We start from the raw sequence: 23,878 nt of genomic DNA, 5'->3' as shown, positions 1-23,878 counted from the left end.
TAGCTTTTAAAACAATCGGTACAAAAAGACAAATTTTAAAATTTTGTCGAGGGACGGACTAGGGCATCGTCCCGAAACGACCTCGTCTTAAAAAGAAACAAATTTTTAAAATTTTATTTAATTTATGTTTTAAAAGCTTAAGGTTTTAAAAAAAAAAAAAAAAAAAAAAAAAAAAAAAAAAAAAAACCTGGAATTGACCCCCATGCGAGTCGCATGGGGGAAAGGCTTAAGCCATGCGACTCGCATGGCCATAAAAAACTGGACAGGATCAAAAGCTCAGCCGATTCTGTTTCTTTCTCACAATACACACACATATACACGAACCATCTCCCAAACTCTCTCAATTTTTCACCAATTTTCACCAAATTTCTTGCAAAACTTCACAATAATCATGCCTAGATTCAGTAGTCTCAACCCCTTCAGGAGAAAGGTAAAGATTTCACCCCTAATCTCTTTAAATTCGAATTTTTGTGTTCTTGAGCTAGAAAATTTATATTTTGATTTTGTTAAATTTAGGTGTAATTAGAGCTAAATTATTGTTATATTATGCATGTATATCCTAGATAGAAGCTATTTAACATGAATTGAAGCTAAAAACTTCAAATTTTTAAGAATCTAGGGTTTGTGTTCTTGAGCAATTTGGGGCTTTTTGATATAAACAGGTTATGGCCGATTTTTGTCATGAATTGTTGCTAAATTAAGTGGTGTAACATGTTTAGGTAGTTAATTGATCCAAACTTTGAGCCTAAACATGTTTTTGAGAATTAAAGTGGACTTTTTAAGTCTAAAAATTCATGAACTTGGATAATTTGATATAAAGGCCATTTGAAACTTGTTTCATTGCTAGTAGTGATTATTTTGGCATGTTAATTGAGATAAATGCTTATGAACTTGATGTACATTTTTCGTATATGCTTATTTGACAAAGTGTAGACTTGACAAAAATATGAAAATGAGCACTAGTTTGATTTGAATGCCATGTAACAAGTGTTTAATTGCTATAATGATTATTGTTGACATGTTTAAGAGTTTAAATGTGATAAAACATTGTATACATTTTCGTATGTAAAAATGTAGAATTGTTATTGTTAAGAAAATGTGTATAAAATGTGTTATGAATTGAACATGTCATCATAATTGTTTCAAGTTATTATTTTGCTAACACTAATGCATATTTGGATGCACAAATTTTGTGTTTAATGTGTTTTGCAGAAAGCCGATACTGGAGGTTCAGGAGCATCATCATCCAGGCAACCAGAGCCCGAACCGGAAATGTTTCATGAACAAGAACAGCATATGCAACAAGAAGAAGAAGAACAGGAGGAGCAACATATTCCATATCACGATCAAGATCAATTATTTGTGAATCAGTTTCGTCAATTCGCTCCACATCAAAGGATTCTGAGCTTAGACATTAATGAAGATCAGTTACACCCAAATCTAAGATTTGATCGATGTTGGATAGAGTATCCAGATTATCAAAAGAACATGCACATTCTCTACTTTAAGGTTGTTGAAATGCCAAGGGCAATTGACTGGGTACCTTTGGAAACAGTTGACCTTGCCGAACCGATTCGGGAATTATTGGTGCAAAGGTATGGTAATTCTCAATTTAACGATTGGATGCGCCTATTTTCCATTCGTAGAACCATATATAGGGAATGGTGTATAGAATTACTTAGTACTATTAAGTTAAACAGTGATGTTAGGAGGATAGATGATAGAAGCTTTATTAGATTTCTGTTAGGTGGACGAATGTACAGAATGTCCATGATAGATTTAGCTAGGGCCTTACAGATTTACACCCCTGCTGAACTTTTGAGCCCCGACTGTAATAGCTTGATTGCCCAAGGAGAAAGGGTAGATAGGGAATTTGATATTAACGCTGTCTGGAGGCGTATGTCCCACTTTAATGAATTTCACGCCAGTGGAAATCATACATACTTAGATATAGACAGAGCTGAACTCCGGGTGATTCATAGATTCTTAGCAAACACAATTACACAAAGGGGTAGGAATAAGGAGAAATTGACCGTAAACGATTTGTTCTACCTCAAGTGTATTAGAGACCCGAGGAGTTTCGTTAACATTCCCTATTGTGTTGGTTATTATCTCGCTAATGTAGTTTCGGGGATGAAATCGGGGAGTATTATAGGTGGTGGTATTTTCATTACTCTCATTGGAGAGTATTTAGGTGTAGATAAGCACCAAGGGGGTCCAATGAACGAAATAGAGGACGGAGGTGAAACTATAAGTTCAAACCTTTATCACGGTGCAAGGGTATTATTAATGAGACGTGGTCGGGTACATCGATACGAGGGACCTCAGCGACAGGTAGAGAGAGGTTCGGATGACGAGATGGAGGAGGCGAACAACATTATAGGAGTTGTTCGGGAGACTGCTCTTGATTTGGGGGTTCGTATGGAGGATGAATACATGACGAACTATGATAGGCATATGCAGTATGAGGCATGGCAACGCCGGAATGACTACGAGCATTCCCGGCAACGAGAGCATGGCCGATGGGATTATCATCAGCGCCAAATTATAAGCCAGTTGCAGCCTGGCGAGATGTATTATCCGACCCGACCCGCATACTATCCCGCACATCAGCCAGAGATGAGACCACCCTATGATTCATATGATTATGACGCAGCATACCAGTACACCTATAATCAGCCATGGAACCCGGACGCGAACATGAATTGGGATCCATATCCTAATTTTCCTCCTAACCCACCTCCTGATCAGTAGAGATAAGTGGTAATTTCTATTTTTATTTTAAACACTTAACATTTTATTATGTTTATGTAATGTTTGATATTTTATTATTATTGTGTACTAATATTTTTCTTATAGTTTGAAAGTGGGATGCCAAAGTTCCATTTCAAATTGCATGTATGATTATATTTGTATTGTATGTATTCTCTTTTATGCACAAAACAGGGTAAAACAACGCGTTTTCAAAGACTGGCATTAAGTTCAGCAAAAGCAAGTAATTTTGACGACAATGATGCAAAATATATGTGAAATAACAACAAGACGGAATGAACAAATGACGTGCACCATTTATCATTCAGCAAACAAACGCCAATATATTTGGAAACTTTAGTAAAAATTTAATCATTTTCACACAAATCACCCTCAATAATTTAAATTGTTACTGATTTCTTGCAAATGAGGGCATTGCAAGATCTTAAGTGTGGGAAGGGATTAAATTCTTTCGGATTTTAAAATTTTTATATTAAACACTTGGTTACCATTAAAAATACTAGTAAAGCAGTAGTTGTATTAGAATCTAGTGCTCTCTGATAAAAAAAGAACAGCCCTAGTCTTATATACTGACTACCCAATTCTAGTAAAATTTTTCAAAATTTGCAATTAAATGAATTCAAATCATGTTTATACATATTTATGAACGATAAAACTAGGTTTTAACACCGAAATTATTGTTACCTCGGAAAGGACATAAATTGAGAAACAAACTAAAATGTTAAAATTCATTTAAAATGGAATAGAGGACGATAAAAAGAAAAATAAAAAGCCAAGTGTGGGAAAATTTACCAAGTTATTTTAAACATATGTCACATATATCTGTAACAAATAACTGAAAATACTTTTGCTTTGGACTAAACTAAACTGTTTTACCCGATGAAAGAAAAGAAGAGATGGATCTACACGATGAATCAATTCCATCATTAAAAGGAAGTAAAGTCTTCCGAAAAAGACACGCGCTTCTTGATTTAGGTCATGAAGTTGTCGTTCAGACCAGCTGTAGGTTGACGAAAAATCTAGAAAAGTCATCACTAAAATCAGCAGGAAATCCACGGACCTCAGCATTAAACAGGGTCGCCAAGTGGTCAGATTTATCCTAACCATGAGAAGGATTTATCTCGTATAATGGGGGGCACCATGCAAATTAGCTGGATAAGACTAATGAATCAGATCCCCAGAAAGGATAATCTCCTTAAAGATTAAAAATCAGCTTTTAAGACTGATATTACTCAATCCTAGAGATTGACCTTAAAGATTGAGAATTCAAACTCATGGAATTCAATGATATCTAAACTCGAGCTTGAACGAGAAAATATTTTGATCAAAATTATAAACCGATTTGTTTTCTGAAAACCCTATTTTCAATGCGTTCATTACCATTGAACGTAAAATCCTAGGAATTCACCTGGAATTCATTAGGTCACCTGAACTAAATCGGGTGTCAACCGTAAGAACGGTGGTTGCATAGCATGGTCGGAGACAGGACCTTGTGCCAGACCGAAAAATTATAAGGGTGAGCTTTACTATTGCTCCTATCAAGGATAGTAATTGCGTCCGACACGTTATAGACCATAATCAAAAGCATGTCACGGGACATTGCCTTAAACAGTTGCTTGTTCAACGCTTTCCTTTACAACCGGACGGTAGCTTGCCGAAAGGTAATATACGGGACAAGTAAACTGGACGTGTTGCTTTCCTAATACAAGGTTAGCAAGTGGGTGACACAAAACCACAAGTTTTGAGCTAAAATTTTCAAATCTGAAACCCACCAAACCCACAAAAATATTTTGCAAACACCGGTAAAGGGTTATTCCGGAAAACTTATCTAGGGTAAAAACTAGATTTCGAAAGATCAAATGTTTTCATAAAAATCCAATTTCCTTAATGGATCTAAATTTTTATAGTCATGTGGGACTGTAAACCATATCGTTACTACCATTGTTTATACCGCCGTATAGAAATCACTGATGTACAAAGTGTGAAGAATAAAGAAGTGATTCTAGTATTTCAAGACAATATTGCTTGAGGACAAGCAACGCTCAAGTGTGGGAATATTTGATAATGCTAAAAACGAACATATATTTCATAGCATTATTCCTCAAGAAAGACAAGCTTTTAGTTGCAATTGTTCTATTTACAAGTGATATTCGTTTAAATAATAAAAGGTGAAGACAAAAGACAGATTCGACAAATTGAAGACAAAAAGGTCCAAAGAGCTAAAAAGTACAAGATACAACTAAAAAGGTTCAAAATATTGATGAGGAACGTCTCAAAATGACAAGAGTACAAGTTGCGGAACACAAAGTACGCGATTTAAAATAATACGCGAGGACGTCCGAAAATCCGGAACCGGGACCTGAGCCAAGAAGAAACGCCCGACGCAACGGACCAAAAATATCTAGTCTACTATGCACAAGAATATAATATAATATATATATAATTATATATAATTATATATTATATATATTATTATTATTATATTACGTCGACAAAGAAGAAAACAAAAGCAGTTGGCTGAATCCAGGGTGGCCATGCGACTCGCATGGCCAGAGGCACAAAACCATGCGAGTCGCATGGTGTGAGATTGCTGGTCAGGTCCTATATAAAGCCAGTTTTGTGCCGAGTTATGAACATCCTTTTTCTCTTCCTCTTCAACGTAAATATATTTATATTTATAATTTATATTTTAATTTTAATTATAATTCTAATAATAAGGGTATGTTAGCGAATGTTGTAAGGGTGTAAGTCGAAATTCTGTCCGTGTAACGCTACGCTATTTTTAATCATTGTAAGTTATGTTCAACCTTTTTATATTAATGTCTCGTAGCTAAGTTATTATTATGCTTATTTAAAACGAAGTAATCATGATGTTGGGCTAATTACTAAAATTGGGTAATTGGGCTTTGTACCATAATTGGGGTTTGAACAAAAGAACGACACTTGTGGAAACTAGACTATGGGCTATTAATGGGCTTTATATTTGTTTAACTAAATGAAAGTTTGTTAATGTTAATATAAAGATTTACAATTGGGCGTCCCTATAAATTACCATATACACTCGATCGGACACGATGGGCGGGGTATTTATATGTACGAATAATCGTTCATTTAACCGGACACGGGAATGGATTAATAGCCACTAGAATAATTAAAACAGGGGTGAAATTACATTCAAGGGTAATTGGTGTAATTGTTAACAAAGTAGTAAAACCTTGGTTTACACGCAGTCGATAACCTAGTGTAATTGTAAACAAAGTATTAAAACCTTGTTACAATTCGAATCCCCAATTAGTTGGAATATTTATCTTCGGGTATAATAATAATTTGACAAGGACACTTGCAATTTATATTTATGACTGATGGACTGTTATGGACAAAAACCAGACGGACATATTGAATAATCCAGGACAAAGGACAATTAACCCATGGGCATAAAACTAAAATCAACACGTCAAACATCATGATTACGGAAGTTTAAATAAGCATAATTCTTTTATTTCATATTTAATTTCCTTTATTTTATATTTAATTGCACTTCTAATTATCGCACTTTTATTTATTGTTATTTTATTTAATCGCACTTTTATTTATTTTATTTTATCGCACTTTAATTTTATCGCATTTTTATTCGCAATTTCATTATCGTTATTTACTTTAAGCTTTAATTTAAGTCTTGTATTTATTTTATATTTTACATTAGGTTTTAACTGCGACTAAAGTTTTAAAATCGACAAACCGGTCATTAAACGGTAAAAACCTCCCTTTATAATAATAATATTACCTATATATATATTTGTATTTTTATAAAAGTAAACTAATATAGCGTTGAGCTTTGTTTAAAGATTTCCCTGTGGAACGAACCGGACTTACTAAAAACTACACTACTGTACGATTAGGTACACTGCCTATAAGTGTTGTAGCAAGGTTTAAGTATATCCATTCTATAAATAAATAAATATCTTGTGTAAAATTGTATCGTATTTAATAGTATTTTCTGCTAAAATTTAATAGTATTTTATACCCCTCTGCTTTGACATCAGGCTTCTTTCCTTTTGACCCTTTTTTATTTTCCTTTATCTTTTCATGGACCATCTTGATGGGTTTTTTACGTCTATTGCGTTTCCCCACCATTCGTTCGGTTTCCGTTGTTTTAAACGCCCTAAACCTCCTGCTGATATAATGTCCGAGAATAAATTTCAATTCTAATTAGGGTAAAAATTTTCTTAACATTGTTGCCATTTTATGCAACTTACCTCTTCCTGACGACGATGTTTGAATGATCTCAGCTGATATCCGAGTGCGCATGCTTTGCTTTACATCGAGCTCTTTAGGCGCGTCTTTTTTTACAATTATGTTAATTTTTGATGCAGCGCACAAGCTGTGTTTGGGTTTTATCTGTGCACGCACCCTTGCATTTTGATTTTGCATCGCACGTTGCCACTTGTTGGTGTTAGGTGATGTTTGCACCTTTCCACGTGCGGCTTCTTTCTTATTTCCTGGTTGACGTTGTCCTTTTAAACCAGCAACGTGGGTGTGGATTATTTCTTCGCATATTTTTGCTTCTTGGTTTGCCTTAACACTTTTTCTAAGTTTTTTTGAAGCCTGCATCTTATAATATTTTTAAAACATTTAATCTCAACATAGTTTTTATGCGTCCTACTTACATGATTAAGCATTTTATCTTAATCGTTGCCAATTTTAAATGTTGTTTTAAGTACAAAATAGGTGTTAACACCTTTTCCTAGTGACTGTCGCACTGTAACAATTAAACATTTAATTGAATGATTTGCGTACCTGTGTGCGCAGCGTTTCCTTGGTCTTTTGCTGTTTGCTTAACTGCGCAGCTTTTTCTTTCCGCATCACCGCTTTTGACCTCGTTCTGTTCTCCTCATTCTCTTCCGATTTTATGGTTGCAATTCCCCTTTTTGTTGGGAATTTTAGCATGCCAGGTCATTTTTCAGAAAATACTACCTGCCAGTGCACCTTGCCAAACGGCCTGCCAGACGTTTTTTGGCCAAAAATTACTATTTTGCCCCCAAGCTTTGCTTATAAAAGGAGGGCTTCATTTCTCATTTCAACACACCAAAAACACACCAATTCTTCACTTCTCTCTCTAAAATATCTCTCTATAGTCGCTCTCTAGTGATCTATAGGAGATTAGTTCTCTCTCTACTTTCTCTCTCTAGTTTCTAGAGAGAGAAAAGTACAGAGATTAGGAAATGTAATTATCTCTCTATTGTCACTCTCTAGTGATCAATAGGAGATTAGTATGTAGTTAGTAGTAGAAGATATCAAGCATTATAACGTTATGGATATTATGAAGTAATACAAGTGTTATTCTGCCGACATTATCCGGTACTATCTATCCTTTTCTTTTATTAATTCATCATAATGTTCTTGTTTGATGTTTGTGATTTATTAATGATTGAAATGCTTGTTGCCATAATGTGTGAGTAATTGCTTGATAGTTTTCCATGATTTATTAATGTTAGTTAGGGATGATTATCGTTTCGTAATCACTTTCTGTCTATGATATTAAACCTCGTTATTATCGTCCTTCCACCAATAAACGTGATTAAAACCTTTTATAAAGTCGAAAATATAAAGGTAATTAGTTATCTGTGTTTATACATTGGTCAAGGTATGAACCCATCGGAAATACTATAAAGTACATGGGGAAGTACCATAGGACCAGATCAAGACATTGGTCAAGAGTATAAGACTCGAGGAAATACTGTTGTAACAGTAGAGTACAGTGTTGATGTACTATAGGATCACTTGAGCATGGTCAAGGTTAGAAGCTATGGAACCATTATAAGTCTAGTACATGGTGGATAACTAAGGGATTTATTGGGTAAATTTAAGTAAGGGCTGGTTTAAATCATAAATGGGAGTATAACGCACTACTATACAAACTAAGCTTATAAATCTTAAGGATGACTGAGAACTATCGGATGTTCTAATTTGTCTACAAACCCTTAGATTTTACCAAACCATTGACAGAAATGGATTCGAAACACAATCATAACCACTCACTTGGGTGATACACTAAGGTGTTAAGAAAGGTTGGATATTCTATATATATGGCTATGCTACTTTATTCGTGCGCTCAAGGTATGCATTGCATCTAAGATGGGCCACTTATATCCTTAAACCAGATAAAGCGTCGGGAGTTGAGCATAGTCCATCCGATCAGAATCTTCAAAGCCTAGTCCCTCGTGACATGCTAACCGGGGAACCGCTTAGTAGGGAATCTAGTGTTCACACCAAGGTATATCTATCTAAGGAGTGTCTCATAATCATCCCGACACTACGTTATCTTAAATCATGGTGAACCACGCATTCTCTGTCCTTAACTGTTGCATGCTAGCTAGCTTATTTTAATTATATTGCTTTAATATCTTAATTACAATTATATAAACTATTCAACCCAACTATTTCCTTTACACAGTTTGATATTCCGGATAAAGTGGTGTCTAGAATAAACCGGTTGGACTTGGTTATTGGATTTTTCGAACAGTCGCCAATTTATTGGGATCAAAAGGATCCTGCCTCTCCACACAAGGTGTACCTGGCCACTAGTCTTGGATACTAAATTGTGTATAAACCCAATCTTAATTACTAAATTATCTAGATAAGCTCCGCTTCAAATTCAACCGCTCAAGGAACGACCCTAGGTCATATTTGCCCTTGCTAAGCCATAGGAAGAAATAATAGATTTAGGCCCAGTATATATAAATTAAACATTCAGCTTCTCCCGTTGGTATCCTGAATTGACGTTTTGCGACCTAACGACACCGCATAAATAAACCATCCGATTTGGGCATATCAAGGGTATTCCCTATTGAGATTTATACTGGACATATTTAGCGATGAATATCCCCAAGCAATAATCAAAATTTGCTCTACCATTGAGTCTGGCGACTAATTGGGATATTCAAGTGATCAATACAAGGTGAGAATATTTTGTACAGATATTGTATGTCAAATTCTATCGGCTTGTAATGCTTGAATCCAAACATAGAAAGGTTAGCTTACATAGAGGTAAATATATTTCGAAAATAATGTCTAAAAGCATATCCGACCATCACGGGCCGTCCTTGTCTTTAAGGGAGAACACATGTGGATGATTTGAGCATCCAAAGTAATTATGAAGTCAACAAGCATCTGCATAAAGTTCAAGTCAAGTTTAAAAAAGATGAAAACAATATTCAAATGTTCAAAGATGAAGAATTCAAGTCAAAATCAATCAAGAAGAAAGATAATGAGGAGAGTTCCCATAATTAAAGAAGATATGTGCTCAAATCTCAAATCATTCATAGTGTGACGCTCTCGCGTGGCTTGGATTGTTGATCCAGGGGTTCACATTAAACTGCCGAGCATCCTTGTGCCTGTGATATAAGATATACCCATTAAGACAAGAAGCTAAAAATATATTTACAGATATGTACTCTAAGTTATGCTATTACAGATGAAAAGCATGGGGTTTTTAGCGTTTGTGTATGCACATCTCAGAATATTCAAAATACTATGAGATCTACCCGAGCCATCTAAATCGAAGGTATAGGTTGAGGTAGAAGCCCAAGGCTGACAGGAATATTCAAAATATTGTGAGAGTACCTTCTGATCAATTAGATCAAAAGTATGTGCTAGTGATAACGGACAGCGTCTGGACTTTAGTGCTCAATTGACTACCTGATACATCGTGCGATCTCAAATGAGGACTGATTCTATGATCTAATCTAGCATAGAAATATGTTAAAGTAATTAATCAACGTGATCATCAAAATGTCTATGAGGAAAGAATATGAAAGCTTAATGTGACTTGATATCTATAATCAGAGTTTTAATCTTTAGGTACTTAATCTTAAGAATTGAACGATGATGATTTGCGAGTATAGTTTAGTATTGATTCCATGCTAAGATCAACATCTCACAAAAATATGTGTTTTTGTTTCCGTTAAAATACAAGTTAGTATTTAAATGTAATTGCATATGCTTTTCATACATGCATTCATACTATGAAAAATACAAAAATATTTTTAGTGTTTCTTTTTTTTTCATAAATTTTAGAAAATTCAGAAATATTTTCTGTCATATTTTTTTTTTTTTTGGTTACTCATGTGAATTCAAATTGACGTATCAAACTGAAGCTGAGTTTATGTGAAGTGCGAAAAATGTTTTTGATGGTTGAAATTCAAAATTTGTTTTTCTATTTGAAAATTCAAGAGTTTTTGAATGTTTACAACGTGATGTGAAGTTTGTATGTTTGTGAAAAATGTTGAGTCAAAAAGGTTAAACCAGTGTGTGTTTGAACTGAATGTTTGATCTGACCAACATTTTGTCAAAGTTGATATACGTACGATCCATGATAACTGCAAGAAGAAGTTAAAGTTGGAGCTTCTGGAGTTCTGATGAAGTGAATGAATGGCGTACGTGACGGAAAGGGATAAAGCTGCTTAATTAACCGTTTCGATGTTTATAATGTTTATGTTGTAAAGAAACGAGAGATTGATTATGCCTAACGTGCTCATGATTATATATGTCATTGTGTTTTGTGATGTTTACATGTGCAGGTTATGAAGCTTTAGAAAGAAATAGAAGTTACTGTGGGGTAATCAGAATCGTCTGATTATTTACAGGCCAAACATTATCAAATCTTAATATTCTGCTGCTTCTAAGAAGATTTGAAGAGATTGAAGAACCTGAAGTCACAACAGTCATAAGTTAGGGTTAATCTGATGACAGGTGAACTTTGAAGATTGCTAAGAATAAGTCTCTGAGTATCAACAGAGTTTTTACTCAAAGGTTCAACAAGTTGTATTTCTTGGTAATTGTATCGACTTGCGATTATCATTGTAATATAACAAGGATAAAGATGAAGACAGAAGACATGTGCCAGTTAAGGAAGTTTATTGGTGCATAAGGGAAAGTCTCGTGAAATTGAATGTAATGCCACATCCGAGGGGGAGTATGATGATCCTCAAGGGAGTTTGTTGGTGTACAAATCCGAGTAAAGAAGGAATGTTGATCGAACTAGGTCCTAGGGGGAGTATGTTGGTGCATAAAAGTCCCAAGTTCGTATCAACCGAAGCCCGATAAAAGTCAGACGGGACTGTCGAGTGTTAGCAGGCCCAATTAGTATATAAGGAGTTTAAGGGCTTCATTAGAAGGTTAATCACCCAATTAGGTTTCCTGTTAGTTTTCACTCAACCAAGAACTGATCCAAAACCCACAAGTCGAATAACGACTCTAGGCGTTGATCTAATCCGATCTATACGATCCGGTTCGACTAAATCGACACCCGAAAGTCAACGATTCGCTAGAACATCGATCCGAAGATCCGAATAGCTCCAACAGAAACCAACCTTAACTGAACAAAAAATACAACATACCAACAAGAACCCGACCACGATATCAACACGCATAGGCTAAAAACATAATCGTACGAATCAACAACCCGGGCGAGAAAAACCCCAAAAGAACCTATGGACCCGCATTTTTCAATTTACCATCAATGATCTCCCAATTAATACTTTTGCCTGAACGATTATTAATCTTGAAGGTAAGCGCACTTGAAGATCCATCGTCAACCACGTTCGAAGAACTTCCACACCGATTAGCAACTTGAGGATCCATAAACAAATTTTGGATCGCTTCTCCGTAATCCAAATCGTCGCCATAATCATTAAGAGAATAGGAACACGAAATGTCTTTATCTTTAGTCCTTCTTTTCGAATTCTTACAAACGCCTTCACCTTGATTATTTGCTTTTTTCCGAGTATCCAATTCGTCCTCATCCTTTAAATCACCCAAGTTCTACATTCTGTTCATAAGCTCAACAAAACCCATATATTTATCATCCAAAACCGCACCACCTTTGATGTTAGTGGCCGAAACAGAGGGCGAGGGATGCCCAACAACCCTTGGATCCAAATCCGAACAAATCACCTCATCGTCCAAAGTAACATTAAAGTTGGGCCTCGGCCCATTAAGGGGGCTATCACATTGTTCCAAAGAACCGAAACGAATGCCAGAACCAGAAACATTCTCATCGACCTTATTAGCGGAAAAAAAAAAACCTTCTGTGTAACAAACGATGGACTGAAACTCGAAGGTAGTTCAGTCCCTAACTCAGTCGATTCAATGATATAAAAAACAAGATATCATACTTAAGAAGATGCTAGTTACATATTTCTAGCACACCAAAGTACATTTGCATTTAAGAAACATGCTAAACATACAACGTACATATATTACTTGTATAAATCATTTATTTGATCTCTATATAATTCCATAACTTGGTTCCTTCTGATCTTCATGGTTGCTGTCATCAAACCACTCTCAATCTGAAAGGGTTAACATGATTTGGAAGAAATTTATCTAATTAGTAGAGATTTAAAGCAATTGGTAAAACTCACTTCTAGAACTATAAAAACAAAATATGATGTAATAGTTTTGACTCATTTTACGAATCGACAATGTTGGGACTTAAAACGACCTAGGAAGAATATTTATAGGGATGAAGTGGGTTGACCGAAACACGTTGTCCAAAATTTATAGATTATTTAATAAATAGTTAGTGTGTCGAATATGATAAAAGGTTATGCTATTTCAATACAGAGTAGTACTAAACAAACTTTTGGAGTAAACTAAGCAAGTTTTGGCATAAAGGTTACACTTTGAGGTATTGGTTTAAAATTTTCTTAATTTACCCATTTGACCGGCTAAGATTTGACATACCCCAAGTCGAGCCACTTATAAGTAAACGGGTCACATTTGCTACCCGCACTAAAGAGCTTAGATCTAGATGTGATAAGATAGGCTAAATGAAAAATTAAGGGAAAAAGGGGAATTAAATCATAAACAAAAGAGATCGGTTTATATACATTACCGTAAAAGGCTCTTCAATTACAAGAATAGCTCCAATTTGGAACGAGCATTCAGAAGTCCTGTTTAGAGAAAATGAATTAACACTTGCAACAAAAATTATCACTAATATTTAGGCCATGTTAGACGACAATTTTTTCAAAATCCTATTTATAAGTTGTACGAAGGAAGATCTAATCATAGGCTCCTAATTACCTAAGAATAGAAATGGATAGGACCCCGTTACCGTTACGTAGACGATAAATAAAGACACAAAAAATGTGAAGAAAAATGATAAAAGGATTTTCCTGACGACAACCCTATGCATAAACTACTTGTAACGAGCAGTGTAGTGTTGACTTTAATGAGTTGTTTTCATTTGTACAAGCAATTGATGCATGTTAACGATAGCCTTAAGTGTTATCGTTAGAAAAATCCAAGATAAAGGTAAGTAGTTTGATATACTACTTCAACAATGCAAGAGTCCTCAAGAACTAGATAACATGCTCAAAATATCTAACTATTTGAAATTCTACTAGGCGATAATAATTACAATATTTTGAGATTAGTTTTTCGTTACCATCTCCGTAGCTCTTTAGATAACAAACCAGCTATTTCCTCCTTGTTAAGTTCAACAGAACCAGAAACCGAAGTAGATAGATTTTTTGATGCCAACATAATTTCTTCCTTGTTTGGAACAATGATAGCTCCAAGGCGACGTCGATCCTAGTTTTCATTTATGGTATAATATAATGTATGCAAATTAGTACTATATCTATAGTAGACGTGACAACGTTGGCCCATTCCTAATGAAGGTGTCAAATTGGGTAATCGAATATAAAGTAGCTAAAACTTTTACAATGAAATTGGTCAAAACTAAGTCAAAGTGTAATGTTGTTGAATCGTGACTCATACTTCTTCTTAATACATGTTATTATATGAATCTAGATTAAAACTTCAAATTTTTTTTTTTTTTTTTTTTTGATAATTATAATTATCTATATTAAATTTGTTTTGTTATAAAAGCGTACATTTTATTTTAAAGCGTAAATATATGAGTTAGTGGGTCGGAATGACCCGACCCAACTCAACTTATGTTGGCCCGTATTCGACTCGCCTGATTTATCCATGTTCCCACTTGTAGTTATGATTAATGAAAGAACCGATAATGAAATAAGGAATTATAAATTTTTTGTAACATGAAATTGTGAATCCGTAATTGTTATAAAAATGGTTTTTTTATAAAGCTAAAAAATAAAAGTGTAAGAAATGTGTTAGTGGGTTGAAATGACCCGACCAGACCTTTTCGGCCCGTCCTTGACTCGCCTGATTAATCCAAGTTCCCACTTGTATTAAAGATTAATGAAAAAAATCTGATGATGAATTAGGATTTTATGTAACACCTGGCCAATTACAACTATTTGCTGAATTAAACTACTTCTCATGGCAGCTTCTTCTAGTTGTTGTTGGAAGCTTCGACGAGCCCAACACACCACTATAGAGGATCTAGACTATACTAGACTCACTACACCAACACTTTGACGTTGGTTAGCCTTTAATTTTATAAATCCTTAGTGCACAATGTACTTAGGCGACAGTGTCGACCATATATCTTTAGGCGGTATAACCGACCATGTATTACTTAGGCGGCAGAGCCGGCCATATAATAAGAACAACAAAAGTGCACTAAGACCTTAAACACAAACTAAGGCTTGATCGGGAAACTTAATAAAAATACTTATATTAAATTACAATTACAATATTACTTACAAGCTTTCTCTTCTCTACTTTCGCTAACTCACACTCTTCTTCTCTTCTTCACAACTCACTTCTTATTTCACTCTCACACCTAACACAACTTAAATGAAATCTCCTCTCATATTTATACTACTCCATGGAACATTCTAGAACCTAGATATTTCCATGGATATATAAATATCTAGATATTTCTATAACCTACAAATATCTAGATTTTTCTTTTACATTTCAATTTCTAGATTTTTCTCTCATATTCTAATATCTAGATATTTTCTTATACACATTAATATCTAGATATTTTACATATATACATCTACTAATTCCATATTATTTTATAATACCAAATTTGCATTGTATTTTAACACTCTCCCTCAATGCAAATTTTCTTCCAACGATGTCTTACAGACCATTCCAAGTGCTTCTCTGAATTTTGTAAACTTCGGTTTACTTAGGCTCTTGGTGAATATATCTGCAACCTGTTCATCTGACTTTGTTGGCACCATCTTGATCTCCCCTTCAAGGACCTTCTCGCGAACATAGTGATAGTGCACTTCTATATGTTTTGTTCTCGCATGAAAGACTGGATTTTCTGCTAGACGTATAGCTGATAAGTTATCGCAGAAAAGCTTTACTTGATAATCTGTTGATTGATGAAGATCTTCCATTAGTTGCTTCAACCAAGTAATTTCTTGTGTTGCTGATGCTGCCGATCGATATTCTGCTTCAGTGCTTGATAAGGATACAGTTGGTTGTCTCTTGCTGCACCATGATATTACTCCCGATCCAAGACTAAACATGTATCCAGTTGTTGATCGTCGTGTATCATAGTCTCCAGCATAATCAGCGTCACAGTATCCAGTCACCCGACATTCTTTTGTTCTCTTATATAAAATGCCAAAGTTAATAGTGCCTTTAACATACCTTAAGATGCGTCGTACAACATCAAGGTGAGGCTTTTTCGGATTGCTCATGTATCGACTAACCACTCCAACTGCATAAGATATGTCTGGCCGGCTTAGTGTGAGATAAATAAGACTTTCGACCATCTTTCGATACATGGTAACATCTTGAAGACTTTTTCCTTCATCTGCTCGTAGTTTTGTATTCGGATCCATCGGAGTTGAGATAGGTTTGCAATTAAGCATTCCGTACTTTTGTAAAAGATCTCGCGCATATTTCTGTTGTCCCAGAAATAATCCTTCTCTTTTCTGCTCTATTTCGAGTCCAAGAAAATGTTTGAGTTCTCCAAGCTCCTTCATATGAAATCTGATAGACAGATTCTCTCTTGTTCTTTGGATCTCCTCATAGTGATCTCCCGTGATGATTAAGTCATCCACATATACTAGCACTATGGCTAGTTTTCCATGATTTTGTTTCACAAATAAACTAGAATCTGAAGGAGCAACTGTAAAACCACTTTGTACCAAGAACTCACCAATTTTCCCATACCAAGCTCTTGGAGCCTGCTTCAAGCCATATAGTGCCTTCTTTAATTTGCAGACATGCTCAGGATGGATCTTGTTCTCAAAGCCTCTTGGTTGCTCCATATAAATGTTTTTGTCAAGTTCTCCATGTAAGAAAGCGTTCTTGACATCCATCTGCCACAGCTTCCAAGATTTGCTGGCAGCTAAAGCTAGTAGAGCTCGAATTGTTGTGATCTTCGCCACTGGACTAAACGTTTCTTCATAATCAAGCCCATATTGTTGAGAAAAACCTCTAGCAACAAGTCGAGCTTTATACCTTTCAATGGAGCCATCTGATCGAGTCTTCACCTTGTAAACCCATTTACAAGATATTGGTTTTACATCTTTTGGCTTTGGAACTAAACTCCATGTCTGGTTTTCTTTTAGTGCATTAATTTCTTCTTCCATCGCTTTCTGCCATTCTTGACTTTGTGCTGCTTCTTCATAAGTGAAAGGCTCAATAGGTATTGATTCATCCACATGAGCAGCATTGGCATACCTCGGATTAGGTTGCCTCGGCCTTGTTGATCTCCGTAATTCTTGCACATGCTCCTTGGCATCCATTTGGCTTGGACGAACCTCTTCGGATGTAGATTGATGTACCCCAGTTTTCCATGGACTCGTTTCCTTAGAGTACGATCCTTCTCCTTCTTTAATTGGATCCGTTATGTGCTCTTTATGTTCTTCTTTCTCTTTTGGAACTTCTTCTAATCCATGAGATTCTGGAAGCTCTATCTTTTGAGGTAACCACCATGAAGAAGCTTCATCAAATACCACATTTCTTGAAGTATGACACTTTCCAGTATTTGGATCACAACATCTCCATCCTTTTCTTGATTCATCATAACCGACAAAAATGCATCGAATTGCCTTCTTATCAAATTTGCTTCGTAGATGATCTGGTACGAAGACGTAGCATACACATCCAAAAACCTTGAGATGGTTGACGGTTGGCTTGATCTTCCATAATCTTTCATATGGTGAAATATATCCCAACTTTGTTTGTGGGAGTCTGTTAATCACGTATGAAGCCGTCCTCATACATTCGGCCCAAAATCTTCCTGGTACATTCTTACCATGAAGCATACTTCGACAGGTTTCAGCAAGATGACGATTCTTACGTTCTGCCACTCCATTCTATTGTGGAGTATTAGGGCAAGTTAATTGCCTTCTGATCTTGTGCTTCTCAAGATAGATATTGAACTCGGTTGATAAATATTCTCCTCCATTATCTGTGCGTAAGCATCGAATCTTAGTATTGAGCTCACTTTCTACCTTGTTCTTGAACTCTTTAAACTTCAGAAAAGTCTCCGACTTCTCCTTCATGAAGTAAACCCACACATATCTTGAGAAGTCATCAATGAATGTCACCATATATTTCATACCTCCAAGTGATGTTTGTTTCACTGGGCCGAAGACATCTGAGTGTATTAGCTCTAGTGGTGTCTTGGACTGATGCGCTGACTCCTTGAATGGCAATTGGTGAGCTTTGCCAAATTGACATCCAGCACATATTGTATCTGTTCGGATATCAATTTGAGGAAGCCCATTTACTATGCGTTTCACCATCATCTCCTTTAACTTATTGTATCCCACATGCCCAAGACGTTCATTCTACAGATCAGCCGTCTCATTCTTTCGAGTCTTATCCACATATGCTGTTTCAGCAGATAGTACATAGACCGACTCTATTCTTTTTCCTTGCATAATTGGATTGCCAACCACCTTCACTCTCTTGAATACAGACACATCTTCTGGTCCAAAGAGCACATAATTCCCTTCTGCTGTCAATTGTGGTACTGACAGTAAATTCTTCTTTAGGCCAGGGACAAGATACACCTTCTCGAGTTGGAGCTTATGAGAGTCGCCTTCATTTGGAATTATTGTCTTTCCAATGTGAGAAATATATAACCTTGAATTGTCGGCTGTCAACACAACTCTCTTTCCTTTGTAATCCTCCATTTCTTGCAGCTTTGTCCCATCGTTGGTCATATGATTTGAGCATCCAGAATCGATGATCCAATCATCTTTGTAGTTTATTTTTGACTTTAAAGTTGTTGTAAGAGCTTGATCATCTATGTCAGCTTCAACAGAGAGTCCAGCTTCTGCATCCCATGTTTCCTCATTAATGGTTGCTTCGAATGTGACCTCTTTCTTCTCATCTCTTGTGGCGGCCACATTTCCTTCGAAAGTTCGCCTTTTGGGGAATCTACAATCTCGAGCAAAATGACCCTTCTTGCCACAATTGAAGCATTCACCATTCTTTCTCTTATCATTTTCCCCGTATTGTTGGCGATGATCTCTTCTTCCTTGTTGAGCTCCCCGAGCTCCCCCTGAAGTGTTGCCTTTTGACTTTGGGTGACTCTTCCATCCATATGTCTGACTTTCTTTCATCGCATCTTGTCTTCGAGATGTTGCTTTCTTCTTATTGGTGAAGAGTGCATCTTCTCCGTCTTTTATGGTTACTTCATTCATCTGCTTGGCTAATGCCTCTTGATTAGCCAACAAATTCTCCAGCTCTATTAATGATGGTTGAGTAGGCCATCCTCTCACAGCGGCTATAAATCCATTATACTCGGACCTTAAGCCATGGATGATAATTCTCTTCATCCTTGCATCACTCACTTTTTCTTCAGGAGCAAGTTGAGATATCTCACGACAAATAGATTTCACCTTGGTGAAATACTAAGAAATAGATAGACTTCCTTGTGTGATACCCGAAAGCTCATTTTCCAAGAGCTGGAGGCGTGCTTCATTCTTCTTTGAAAATAATTTTTCAAAAGTTTCCCAAGCTGCCTTTGGTGTTTTCTCGTCACAGATGTGCTCCAATAGATCCTCCTCGATTGTAGTCTTCAATATAAATAAAGCCTTCCCGACCTTGATGTTCCATTTTCTCAAGGCTTCGACACTTTCTTTCGGTGGAGGTGTTGTGTCACTGCCAGCAACTATTTCCCATAAATACTGTCCTTGTAGGTAGGATTCTATGCAAGTCCACCAATAACCATAGTTGTGGTTATTGAGACTCTTGATTCCACTGCTCGTACTTGCAAGATCTGCCATCATGACGTCCAACGTCCAATAAGCTTGGTCCCTGACCGATGAGCTTTCACAGTTCCTAACTGTGCTCCGACAGAATCTTTCTTAGAGCCTTGGTGAAAACAAGCCGATGTAAACGTCCAACGTTTACCGATTTCCTCCACTAGAAATGGTCCCGAACGACCCGCTCTGATACCAATTGTTGGAAGCTTCGACGAGCCCAACACACCACTATAGAGGATCTAGACTATACTAGACTCACTACACCAACACTTTGACGTTGGTTAGCCTTTAATTTTATAAATCCTTAGTGCACAATGTACTTAGGCGACAGTGTCGACCATATATCTTTAGGCGGTATAACCGACCATGTATTACTTAGGCGGCAGAGCCGACCATATAATAAGAACAACAAAAGTGCACTAAGACCTTAAACACAAACTAAGGCTTGATCGGGAAATTTAATAAAAATACTTATATTAAATTACAATTACAATATTACTTACAAGCTTTCTCTTCTCTACTTTCGCTAACTCACACTCTTCTTCTCTTCTTCACAACTCACTTCTTATTTCACTCTCACACCTAACACAACTTAAATGAAATCTCCTCCCATATTTATACTACTCCATGGAACATTCTAGAACCTAGATATTTCCATGGATATATAAATATCTAGATATTTCTATAACCTACAAATATCTAGATTTTTCTTTTACATTTCAATTTCTAGATTTTTCTCTCATATTCTAATATCTAGATATTTTCTTATACATATTAATATCTATATATTTTACATATATACATCTACTAATTCCATATTATTTTATAATACCAAATTTGCATTGTATTTTAACAGTTGTTCTGGTTCAACATTTTCCCCTAGTAACCATTAAAAAAATGTTATTAAGTCATATATTTATTTAATCAAATACAAAGAAATTGTTTCCAAATTTCGATGCTTGTTTACCTGTTGAAAGGACAATAGTGTCCTTGGCCCGTCCTTCAAGAACAATAACACCACCAGCATTACGATTTCGACCTATCGGGTATGAAGGTGAAATCCATCCGATATCTCCTGTATATAACCACCCGTCCTTATCCAACGCTTGCTTTGTCGCTATTGGATTCTTTATACAAATAGATAAACATCATTAGCAATCTAATAAAACTGCATCAGTTTGGTTTTCAGTTTCCTCAGTTTATTTGGTTAATTTTAAAAAATTTGCAAAACCGAAACCAAATTCCACTTCAAAATGGAAACCATGCTGAAATTATTGATGTACCTTATAATAACCTTTCATGACCTGTGGGCCCTTGACTATGATAATTCCTTTTGAACTAGGAGGAAGATCTTCACCTGTTTCTTCATTTACAACCTTTATTTCTGTATACGGTATCGGACGCCCAACTGAGCCAAGAACCTTCAAATGTCAAATATATGAACATTCATATTACTACATCCACCATCATTTGATGTTACTTTTCAAATATCTCTCAAAAAACTTTAACAAGAAAGTTGTGTAAATTTAGGTGGGTCGGGATTTGAGAAACAAGTCAAAATATGTATAGTACTTGTTTAGAATGGGTTGTAACAATTTCATCATGTGTAACTTATTCTTATTTTCCATATTTAAAAACATTGTTTAAAACTTTGCCTTTTAGATAAGGGATTAATTATAATCCAATTTCTAGAATAATACTCACTCCGTCCCAGTTTAATAATCTACAGATAAAAAGGTACACAGTTTAATAAATGTTAATATCACAATATTTTTTATTCACTTTACAGTTTTAGCTCATACTTTTTACATATTTTTTTATTTTAAATGCATAAAGTAAGGGTACAAGAAAACTTTACCTCATTATTCTTATTTATTTATAGAAGTGGACTATTAATTTGGGACGTCAAGAAAACAAGATTATTGAATTGAGAGGGAGGGAGTAATGTTCAAATAGTTTTATGCATTATGAATACACTTTGTGACTTTCGACCCATTTCTCCGGTTTTAATTTTATCAGATTTTCTTTGTATTAGAAAATATGACCAACTATATCTGTAAAAATTCAGATCGAGATTGGCATGTTACGTTACAATCTGATCCTCGACCAGCTACTGTTGGAGATGACTCTGTTAGTCCATATCCAGCTAGAATTTTGATACCAATTGCCTGTGAATACAAAAACTTTAGCGTCCTATTTACTTTTTTCTTTTGGTGAAAAAAATATAAATTATATAAATATAATCAACTTTGTATTAAAATTAAATATAATACAGTTAATTCAAACCTCAAAGAATCTGTCAACATGCAAAGGCAAGCTACCACCTCCACACATTCCGGCCTGTGTATGTTTGGTTGCTTAATATAATCTTTATTTTACCCAAAAAAAAAAAAAAAAACATATACACAACCCACATAACAAATATTTGTATTAGATGTGGCAAAATGTAAGAGGTGAGAGGGTTGGGTAACGGGTCAAGCGGTGGAATCGGACGGGTCGAATTGGCTCATATCAGCTTTTGTGCATATTTTGTACAGTTTTTTATATATATAACGAGTGTGTAAAATATATTCTTAAAAACACAATCATTCTAATAATAACGTAAGTAGTAACAATAACAAAATAAAATGATTTAAAAGGTTTTATCCATTAACAGAAAATTAATACACTTTGTTGTATTTTTAGAGCCTAAACCCAAGGGGTGGGGCCGTTGGACTTTCTTATTACTCCCGAAAGGAAAAAAATAATATTTTTTTTGTGACTTTCCTGCCCGACTTGTTTGGCCCATTTCCGTTTATAGTCATTTTTAATTTTTGATTTGTCCTGGTTGACCGTTATAGATAAAACATAACCTTGCGTCACATTCATAAGTATATGGGTCGAAAGTATAGGTTGTTTATAAATCATACCCTAGAGATCCCAATTGACGAGTGGATTTTATTATACATAACTTTTTTTGCTAATAAATGCAATGGAAGCAAGATTGCAGCAACAACCCGTGCGTATAACCATTCCAACATCGCAACAACGTAAGACGGTTGCTTCTGGTTTTTTGGTAAAATATTACCCTACAAGGAAAGAACAACAACAATATCAAATTATCAAATTCAAATTTTATCATCATACAAAAAATAGAAGTTAAGAAGAGCGATAAAGGTTGAACCTCGTATATGTTTTTGAAATGCATGTATGACATACTGATCTTTAAGAATGATAGTGAAATCAACTTACGAATAGAAGAACTCGAATATATCTGTTTCATTATCCCACTGCATAACATGATACACACTACTCACATATACTGTACTAATTATGGTTGAATAGTTATTGTTCAGAGGGTAAACTAGTAATTTTCTATTTTCCAGTTTTTCCTTTATACCCATTGTTGATGTCATCATGATAACATTCCAACGAATTGGGCTATTCAATTTTTAGCACCATAAAGTCCACAAATAAATCGGGTCAAAAGGTAAAACTTTTAAACATGGAAATGTACCTGTATAAATTTTGGTATACAAGAGGCACCGAAAGGATATAATGCGGCTGATAGTGCCTCAAATCATCCTACAACAAATTAATTAAATACTTATTACTTATCAAGGTGAAAAAGTGTGTAATAAGAAAATATATTATTATATTTATATAGAACAGACCTTCAAGTGTTTGATCGTTGTGTACATTTGCTCAACTCCATGAAAAAGAGCATGATACCCAGAAGAACGTTCATACGCATGCCAAGGTGGAAGCATACTTAGATATCTATCTTCGGGCCCAACAGAGAACAACTCCCACAAATTTCTAACCTGGAAAAATATGAACATAAACCCAATCATTACAACATAATATACTAGCATTAAGCTAACCTTTCTCGTATATAATATACGATTGAATAAAGCTATAATGTTTAAGAATGGGATACAGACAAAATCCACTAAGATACATAAGAGGTAGCAATATGGGTTGTATTTTTTTAG

The 23,878-nt window shown here is 35.3% G+C and overlaps 1 protein-coding gene across 1 annotated transcript in view; it reads right to left on the bottom strand.

Moving 5' to 3' along the window:
- Positions 1-13,031: 13,031 nt before the first annotated feature.
- LOC139876413 (probable acyl-activating enzyme 16, chloroplastic) overlaps positions 13,032-23,878 on the bottom strand; it is a 96,277-nt gene continuing 85,430 nt past the window's right edge. Inside the window, exons 8-20 of the mRNA XM_071863724.1 lie at positions 23,558-23,707; positions 23,401-23,468; positions 23,068-23,173; positions 22,814-22,972; positions 22,191-22,244; positions 21,992-22,072; positions 21,188-21,325; positions 20,872-21,031; positions 20,759-20,783; positions 15,048-15,117; positions 14,225-14,370; positions 13,670-13,727; positions 13,032-13,124 (exon numbers count right to left, since the gene is read on the bottom strand). Of these exons, the coding sequence (XP_071719825.1) occupies positions 13,032-13,124; positions 13,670-13,727; positions 14,225-14,370; positions 15,048-15,117; positions 20,759-20,783; positions 20,872-21,031; positions 21,188-21,325; positions 21,992-22,072; positions 22,191-22,244; positions 22,814-22,972; positions 23,068-23,173; positions 23,401-23,468; positions 23,558-23,707 (1,308 nt within the window). The remainder of the gene's footprint in view (positions 13,125-13,669; positions 13,728-14,224; positions 14,371-15,047; positions 15,118-20,758; positions 20,784-20,871; positions 21,032-21,187; positions 21,326-21,991; positions 22,073-22,190; positions 22,245-22,813; positions 22,973-23,067; positions 23,174-23,400; positions 23,469-23,557; positions 23,708-23,878) is intronic.

Source organism: Rutidosis leptorrhynchoides, chromosome 11 (assembly GCF_046630445.1).
Source record: "Rutidosis leptorrhynchoides isolate AG116_Rl617_1_P2 chromosome 11, CSIRO_AGI_Rlap_v1, whole genome shotgun sequence".
NCBI classification, from domain to species: Eukaryota; Viridiplantae; Streptophyta; class Magnoliopsida; order Asterales; family Asteraceae; genus Rutidosis; species Rutidosis leptorrhynchoides.
This window is presented reverse-complemented; position numbering and strand designations above follow the sequence as displayed.